Genomic DNA, 9,478 nt, shown 5'->3' with positions numbered 1-9,478 from the left:
GAAGAATTGATGCTTTTGAACTGTGGTGTTGGAGAAGACTCTTGAGAGTCCCTTGGATTGCAAGGAAATCAAACCAGTCCATTCTGAAGGAGATCAGCCCTGGGATTTCTTTGGAAGGACTGATGCTAAAGCTGAAGGAATGATGCTAAAGCTGAAACTCCAGTACTTTGGCCACCTCATGCGAAGAGTTGACTCATTGGAAAAGACTCTGATGCTGGGAGGGATTGGGGCAAGAGGAGAAGGGGACGACAGAGGATGAGATGGCTGGATGGCATCCCTGACTCGATGGACGTGAGTCTCAGTGAACTGTGGGAGTTGGTGATGGACAGGGAGGCCTGGCGTGCTGCGATTCATGGGGTCGCAAAGAGTCGGACACGACTGAGTGACTGATCTGATCTGATTTAAAATAAACATGGGAACAGTCACTCACAGAGGAAGATGAGAAGCAGGAAAGACCAGAAGAACAACACTAAAAGAAAAATCCATCAAGAAAATGACCTGGAAACGAAACCAAAACTTAGAATTAAAGACCCAATGAGTTTGTCAGAGTGTGGGACAGAGGGGACAGTGAGGGATGAATTAACAATCCAATGAGTTTTAAGAGAAAACATACTAAGACGCTTGGAAAATAAAACTTGAATGTAGGATTTATATAAAAGATTGGAAATTCACTGAAGATTTAAATCAATTTATGAAGACCTAGAAATTGATACAGCAAACAAAAACTCAGCCAACAACAACCTAACAGAAAAGTACCCATCAAGAGAATATCTAAATCCCCGATTACTAGTTATTAGTGAAAGTGAAAGTGAAGTCACTCAGTCGTGTCTGACTCTTTGCAACCCCATGGACTGTAGCCTACCAGGATTCTCCGTCCATGGGATTCTGCAGGCAAGAATACTGGAGTGGGTTACCATTTCCTTCTCCAGGGGATATTCCCAACCCAGGGATTGAACCGAAGTCTCCTGTATTGGAGGCAGACGCTTTAACCTCTGAGCCACCAGGGAAGCCACTTCCCTGATGGCTCAGACGGAAAAGTGTCTCCCTACAATGCAGGAGACCCGGGTTCGAATGAAATGAAAAGCTACATTAATGGCATTTAACCATCTCAGCTTACACCAAAAGTACTATCCTCTGTGTAATGGATTTTCAGTAATCTTAACAAGATACATAAACTGAAAGCAACAGTATAGAAGAGCAATATCATGAAAATACCTTTTACTTTATAAGCATTAAAATTCCCTGACACTTACTAACATGATCTGTACTATTATTTGTTTTTTCTAAGTATATCAGCATCAAAATGCTGATTCTGTTAACAAAGTATTAAGGTAAAATGAGATTTTAATACCTATAAGAAGGTATCAGTGTTAGGACATGAATACCCACCCAAAGAAGTGTTCACTCTACATAGTGCCCAACTAATTTAAAAAAGGGAGTTGGTATACCAGGTTCGATGCACGATACTGGATGCTTAGGGCTGGTGCACTGGGACGACCCAGAGGGATGGTACGGGGAGGAAGGAGGGAGGAAGGTTCAGGATGGGGAACACGTGTACGCCCGTGGTGGATTCATGTTGATGTATAGTAAAACCAATACAATATTGTAAAGTTAAAAAATAAAATAAAATAAAACTTAAAAAAAGGGGAGTTGGGGGCACTGCATTATTCAGTGTAGAAAGTTTATAAAATACCTATAATATAAATATTCCTGCAATAACTACAATTAATTCAGTGCTACAAACAGCACTGAAAGAACAATGCTAAACTAGGTACATCTGTGCACATTTAAAACCCTCAAGACCTCAAAGGAGGTTATCATAATCCCATTTTTCAGATGAAAAAATCAATACCTAATCTGTTGCAACAAAGAGGCAAAGAAATCAAAACAAGGTGCTCTCCTCAGTCTCCCTTATATTAACAGTATGTCCCAAATCTACAATAAGCACATTATAAAAGAATTTTTAAAAACCAGTATGGAAAAATCACTTGGGGAAAACTACTATAAGAGGGATACAAGTGAAGCTAAGAGTACAAAGAAAACATTCAACTTAGTGGTGAAATCTTAGAAAAGTCTATGAAAATGCAGATATAATAAAAAATAAACTATGTACAAAATATTAATATGTTAAAAGTTAAGTATTTACTTCATGTAACAGGTAAATCAAAGATATACAATTGACTTTCAAAAGCTTAAGACATATAACGAGTGACTGACAGAAAACATACAATGCTCTGTTTTGTTTAGGGGTACACCTTTATGTTGCTCAGGCTGACAAAGGAGAGAGTGCCCCTCCCATTTCCCAAAACATCAACAGAGTCAACAAGTTCTGAAAATTATTTCAAGTGTAATGTTCTCAAGCAAAAACATACCAATCTAAATACAGAATACAGAAAATTATAAAAGTAATATTCTTACTTACAATTATGTGACCATATATTAAAATCTCAACACTTTATATACTTTTTGGATCAAAATAAATAGTTTAAATCTAAGTAAATTAAGCCTCTTTCTATATATGAGCCCTAGCAGGTAAATGGAAAAGCCTAACTAGCTAAGCTGTCACACACTCAATATGATAACATCTTTGTAGTGATTTTATCTCAAAGAATAAAGAGCTCATAAAACACACGGCTACAGTAAAAAACATTCCAGTTACTGGAGAAGAAAAGGGTTCTCATAATATTTAAATAAACTAGTCTTCATAGCTTTGAATGAAAATTGTATCATTAAACATGTAATATTAAGTTCATCACTGAAAGTAGAGTTGCCTACATTTACACATACAACAAACTGAGATTATACATAAAATTATAAGTTCATAATAAAAGTAGCCATCATTTATCTATTGAGTCCTTTCTGTGCTAGGCACTTTACTCACTCATTAATAATATTATGATGTAAATTCTACTATCCTTATTATAAAAACAAAACCTCTGGCAAAAAGGTTACATAACCTTCTCAACTTAGTGGCGGAATGAATGGAAGAGCTGAGAATCAAAGCCAGGACTGACTTCAAAGCTTTAAATTTGTGTTTCCAACTGACTGACTTCTCTTTAGCAAGCCAGTACTGCCTTTATTTAGAGCAGGGATTTCAAACTCAAAGGCCAATAGAACCTAAGTGGTGTACAGAAGTGAAGAAGGTGGCATAAAAGACCAGAGTAGTGAAGCTTGGAGCAACCCGGAGAACACACAGCAGGTAGAGAAAGTAAACTGCTCAGGTGGACATGGGGCTGTCACGGTGGACTGTGGGCCCAGAGGCTTCTCAAGGGGCTGGAAATGCAAACTGTTTATGTAACAGACTCTGATCTTTTAAGTGTTGATGAATAAAAATAAAATTCATGTGGGGCCACAGTGAAGGACCCCAGAAATGCACTAAGAGGCCCTGGCAAGCACAGACAGGCAAGCTGCACCTAGCTCTGGAAAGTTCCTTTCCCAGAGGCACCCTTCAAACCCACACAGTAACCCATCTTCTTTCCAGTCTTTCAAAGTGACACATCCTTCCCCCCGGGCATTGCTCCTTCCTGCCTTCTGATCCCTCGCTGTAAAAATGTGTTCTTCTGCAATATTTATGTCAGCTCCTACTCAAACTCTGGACCTTACTTCAAGAGCTACCCCCTCAGTGAAGTGTTCTAACTCCCATAGAAATCCTCCAATTTTAGGTTTTATGGCACAATGGGTTTGCACATACCTGGCACAGTCATAACTGCACAAGAGCCATGTGCCTCTCCAACAGTCCATTTAAAAATAGTCCACATGCATGTCTGGTTGTGCTCACCAGTGATGTGCCAGCACCTAGCCTAGCACACAACAGGCACCCAGCAAACATCTGCTGAAGGGAGAGTAGAGGGAGGCGGGTCCCACATGACAAGTCTTGATCAGCTATCCCCATCTCCCACTGGCCTGGGCTCTGAACCCACCTCCACAGCAGTCCTGGTACTAGCACTCCCGTGACAATTCAATCCCAGATGAGCAAGCTAACTGACAGTGTAACTTTGTGAAAACTGAGATTCTGGATCCTTCTGAAAGGTGAAAATTGATGGTGCTAGTATTAAACCTCTCGCACAGATATGGGAAACCCACCCCAGTTTACTATCAGGAAAATGGTTTCCCAAAAAAAGAGATCATAAGAACTATGATGAGTGTTGGAGTGGCTTCAAATAACAACCTGAAATGAAAGCTTTTGATCTGTATGATTTCAGACTGCAAAAGGTTTCCTCAAAAATAAAAACAGCAAAAGGAGTCAATGATATTCAGTAAGAACAGGGGCTAGAACATGTAGCCCTTTCACATAAACAAGCTAGATTGGGAGGTTAAAATAAAGTGGTTCGTGATGAAGGATTTCCACATCTTCTTATTCCCTCTCCAGTGGAACCACAGGTTTGCTACTACCCAACAAAAAAAGGTCTTCATCACCAGCTCTTATTTACTATACAAAGAAAAGCATGTTCTAATGGCATTTTTTCAGTCTAAAAAGGCCCCTTTCATTAAAGAAATACATGAAAATATACTCTGATGTCCTCCATAGTGAACTGTTCCTACTCCCAAATCATGACTCCTAAGATCACGTCAATTAAATTGATGCCATGCAACTCTGGTTCTCTGCAGCATTCTCAACAGGAGGGAGAAAGGGGCCAACCTGGGGGGTAAACAGCCCGGGAAAGAGTTCACACTCTGTCTTTCAGTTAAGATATTTATAATTTTTAAATGACAACATTCCTGTACCACAAAATATGTTTAATCCAGTATTTCTTAAACATTAGAGAACCCAAGTGACACATGTGGAAGGAAGTCTCCCAACCAGGAAAGCCCCCAGCTATTCTTCAACATAAAGGTCCTGTGACCCTGCATTTCTTGGCACGATTCAAAATCTAACCAGAGGCCCAACTACACAAACTTGTGACTTTAAAGATGCCTGGGCTTCTGTTTCTATAATAAACTTCAATAAATCATCATCTTCATGAAACATTACAAAATACACTGCCTAGGCCTTTATTTCTATAGATTTCAATTATGATTCTTACGAAGTATTATCAAAACACATATCCTTGGAAATTCCCCAGTGGTCCAGTGATTAGGGCTCCGTGCTTCTACTTCTGGGGGCATGAGTTCAATCCCTAGTCAGGGAATTAAGATCCTTCAAGCACCACAGGGCAGCCAAAAAAGATGCAGAAAAAAAAACCCACATATTCCTTCTGTACAATACATGTAGAGAACTCATTTGTACAAAAATTTTCTAGTCTGCATAAGTCAACTTACTGGTTTAGTCTAAAATCTAAGAGAACTCTAGCGTCTTCAACTTAAAAGATATGCAGATCAATCCTAATGTAGACTGAAACTAACCTTAATAACTATGTATATCAACGAGGCATTTCAAAACCCTGAAGAACAAGGGTAGCAAAAATAAACTGCACATAAATTAGTAAGGAAGTCATATCTGTACAACAAAGCCTTTAACATACTCTTAATAGCTTTGTATGTTTATGTGGATCTCACAAGAGAAACTTTCTTAATTGGAGAATAAGGCAGAAAGCTGGTGAAACTCACAAGCTCACAAACAGGTAATAATTGAAAAAAAAAAAGGGAGAAAAAAATTACATTGAAAGGATGAGTCAGAGGTTCATTTAAAATTTCAAAGCTTTTAGATTCAAAGTTCTCAGTGTATTATTCTCTAACAACGCTAAAATGACTCAGGTCACGAGCAGGACAGAGATTCAAACCGGGCATTAAAACATTAAAAGTACTAACAATTTAACCATGTTTAGTCTTTCTGCTGTATTCCTACACAATGTGTTTCTGTGATTGGTCCTGTAAAATCACACACCACAGAACTGTTTAAATTTGCCTCTTACAAGTATATTTAGGAACAAAGACTCTGATAAGGAAGCACAGCCTCATCATTCTCACCCTGTTTAATTAAGAAGCTGTCCTTGGATTTTAGAAAAACGGTTCTGTAAAAAGCATCTATTAAAAACTATCACACATTTTACTACTCGCATAGAAGTTCAATTATGAAATCTATTTCACAGCATTTCAGATGAGACAAAAGTAAAACCAACAGTGACAAAAATAACCACAAAAACCTTACTTTGATGGCTACATAATAGCATCAGTTCTATAGTTCACTATAGAACTGGCCAATAGGCAAGTTCTGCCCCCAAATAAACATCAATAAATAAATCTTTAAGAATTTAAGTTAAATCTTACAGCTGTGAGTTACCTTTTAAAGTCAGGAAGAACTAAGCAGATCTCATAAAACGGTTTACCTAGTCTTTTATCACATTCCCCTCACCCACTCTACTCCAGTGACCTGGCCCGGACACCGTGGCGTGTGGGGCCTTAGTCCTGACGCCTGCATGTCTTTTACACAACGCTCTTCACCAAGCCTCTCCTCAGCTGTCACCTTCTCAGAGAGGCCTCTCTGACTCCTCTGTCTAAAGAGTCCTATCTGGTTTAGTCACAGCAACAACCCTAGCAACCAGAACAATGTCTGACACAAGTACTCAATAAGCACTTGTTGAATGAATAAGGAGTCCTCATACAGTTTTAATAATATAAAATCAAATCTGATGACAATTTAAAAATCAGTGTATTACCAAAACAGAGATAAAGACAAATACCATGTGATTTCATTCATATGCAGAAACCGAAAAAAAAAAATAAACCCCACAACAAATGGAAACACTCAAGAAAAACTCACTGATACAAAGATTACTGCATTAACCATAAGTAGTGACCAGAAATATAGGTAGTTGGGAGCTAAGAGACATGGGTGAGGGGGTCAGCTGTATGGCAGACTTGTGGTGATCGCTCAGTAGCGTACACAGATGTTAAATTACAACACTGTACAACTGAAACTTATTTTTTCTAAAAAAAAAATAGGGCTTGGTCAGATCATCTAGAAATAATCATCTTTAGGAGGTTAAAAAATAAAAAAGACAAATTGGCTAAAAGTGAGCCAAAGGCCTACAATCACAGACATTAAGTATCCGGTTGTGTCAAGTATGCAATTCGTAGCATGACATGAACTACTACAATCTGTCTTTTCAGAACGTAAAACATTACATTTTAAGGACATGAGATACTATGGCAAAGAACTCTCCCAAATGTAACCTCTCATCTCATCACTAACTTTAAAATCTCCAACCAGGTAGCATCCAATCTACTTGCAAGTTAATCAAAACAACTTTCATTTAAACATACTCAGCTTAAAAAAAAAAAAAAAAAGACACCCATGAATCAAATAATACCCCTCAGCTCTGTCAGGACAACTGGCCATTAAAGATAAAAGCCTGAAATAGAAACTACTAGAGAACACAGATTTCCTTCAACATCTGCTACTCACATAAAATGACTGGAACATAACAACCTCTGGAGTCAGAGTGACTTACCGTCACAGACTTGAGAGTCATCCCATGGTAGGTGCCCATAGTGTCAATTTTGAAACCTTCCGTTTCTATAAAGAAAGTGAGGTTACCATTAGATTTTATATATTTTATGATAAATAGCAAATCTAAAGTAATAATCTACATTATATCTGATAGCTCAATAGAATAACAAAGCCTTGAATCTACTAGACATACAGTTAACTTACATACTTGTGAAGATGAAAACTTTCAAAGGAATACCAGGCTCAAAGATGCAAACAACACACACCAATGGGCCCAAAGTACAGAAGCTGGTTAGGACTGTCTCTACAACTGTGTTCAAGTCATATAGCTGGTTGGAAATACAAAAAGTGAAACTGAATAAAATATTTTATAATCCCCAAGTTATTTAGTCCTAATATGAACTCTTTAACATAAAAATCTGTGTTCCAAAGTAACAATCACCAGTACCTGCTATGTAATTCGTAGAAAAGCAACACTAAATATCGACAGGCACTCCAGGACAGAGTCTCAGTATACCTTTCTGTAACAGGTCAGAGAGGTAAATATTTTACACACTGCAAACCATACAGTCTCTGTCACAAGTCCTGAATTCTGCATTTGGAGTGCAAAGGCAGGATGAACAACATAAGTATTCAAATGAGTATAGCCTGATTCTACCCCAGGAGGTTCAGATTTGGTCTATGGGCTGTAAGCTGCCAACCCCTACTTGACAAAAATCATTCCAAGAGAAAAACTGGATAAAAGGACAAACTACCATCTTTCTCGGAGAAGGCAATGGCACCCCACTCCAGTACTTTTGCCTGGAGAATCCCATGGACGGAGGAGCCTGGTAGGCTGCAGTCCATGGGGTCGCTAGAGTCGGATATGACTGAGCGACTTCACTTCACTTTTCACTTTCATGCATTGGAGAAGGAAATGGCAACCCACTCCAGTGTTCTTGCCTGGAGAATCCCAAGGACGGGGAAGCCTGGTGGGCTGCCCTCTATTGGGCTGCACAGAGTCGGACACAACTGAAGTGACGCAGCAGCAGCAGCAGCAACCGTCTTTCTATGCCATTCAGTACCTACCTTTATGCAGCCAATGGAACAAGCACACAAAATTCACTGCATCAAGGCAACAAGTTCTTTAATAAACTTATGGGGATTTCAGATTATGCAAGAAAGAAATCATAAATGCTACCCTTTTACAGTTGCTTCTGTCTCATTTTTTCATGAATGAGATAAATGAAGAGCCCAAGAAAAGTTACACTGACATTAGTCCCACCCTCACTAAGCACCTCGCTGATGTGGAAACGGCTCACTGCTGAATGAGCCTTGGAGCCATCACAAAGCCAGTCCTCACGTGGCTACTCCAGTCTATGTGCCCAAGTCCTCAATGCACACATTTATAACTGGGGAAATATGATTTGATATGTAGAGTTTCTACCCTAAAATAAACTTCTGAGAAATGGAATTAAGGCTAACAATAGCAATTATTTACAGGTAGCTTATTATATACACCAGTCACTATTCTGGGGACTTTATTAACTAGTTTAATCCCCACAATAACCCAAAGGGATTACTATTAATACTATTAGTATCGTAATGACACACAGAAGGAAACTGAGACAGACTACTGTTAAAGGAACATCAAAACTTTTCTGTAAAATGCCAGACAGTATTTTTAGACTTTGTAGGCCACATGATCTCTGTCAAAATTCAACACTGCTGTCACAGTGCTAGAGGAGACAGGGGTAATACAAAAATGAATGAGCGCGGCTGTTTTCCAACAAAACATAGTTCAGAAAAACATGTGGTGGCACAGACTTGGCCTGCAGAAGTTAGCCAACTCCTGCTCCCACACATGAGGTCGCACTGCCTCTCAGGTTCAGCACAACCACAGCAAGGAGAAGAGAAAGATCAAGTAACTCACCTTCTTTTCCTTTGAATCGTTCCTGGTCATATCTGTTGTAAGCAGCCGGGATAGGCTGTTTGGTACGCAATGTGGGATCCTGCAGAAAAACATCATAAGTTATATGTCAATATTGTCTAAACTGTTACTTAATACTTATAATAAAAACCACAATAAAGCTATTGTTTTCTAAGCTT

At 38.9% G+C, this 9,478-nt stretch overlaps 1 protein-coding gene across 1 annotated transcript in view; it reads right to left on the bottom strand.

Annotated features, from left to right (window-relative positions):
- Window positions 1-9,478, bottom strand: part of CDC73 (cell division cycle 73) — a 106,311-nt gene that overhangs the window by 62,559 nt on the left and 34,274 nt on the right. Inside the window, exons 10-11 of the mRNA XM_010832124.1 lie at window positions 9,303-9,381; window positions 7,392-7,456 (exon numbers count right to left, since the gene is read on the bottom strand). Of these exons, the coding sequence (XP_010830426.1) occupies window positions 7,392-7,456; window positions 9,303-9,381 (144 nt within the window). The remainder of the gene's footprint in view (window positions 1-7,391; window positions 7,457-9,302; window positions 9,382-9,478) is intronic.

The sequence above is a fragment of the Bison bison genome, unplaced genomic scaffold, assembly GCF_000754665.1.
Source record: "Bison bison bison isolate TAMUID 2011002044 unplaced genomic scaffold, Bison_UMD1.0 scf7180017864537, whole genome shotgun sequence".
Lineage (NCBI taxonomy): Eukaryota > Metazoa > Chordata > Mammalia > Artiodactyla > Bovidae > Bison > Bison bison.
Note: the sequence above shows the minus strand (reverse complement) of the source record. Positions and strands in the feature narration are given on the sequence as shown.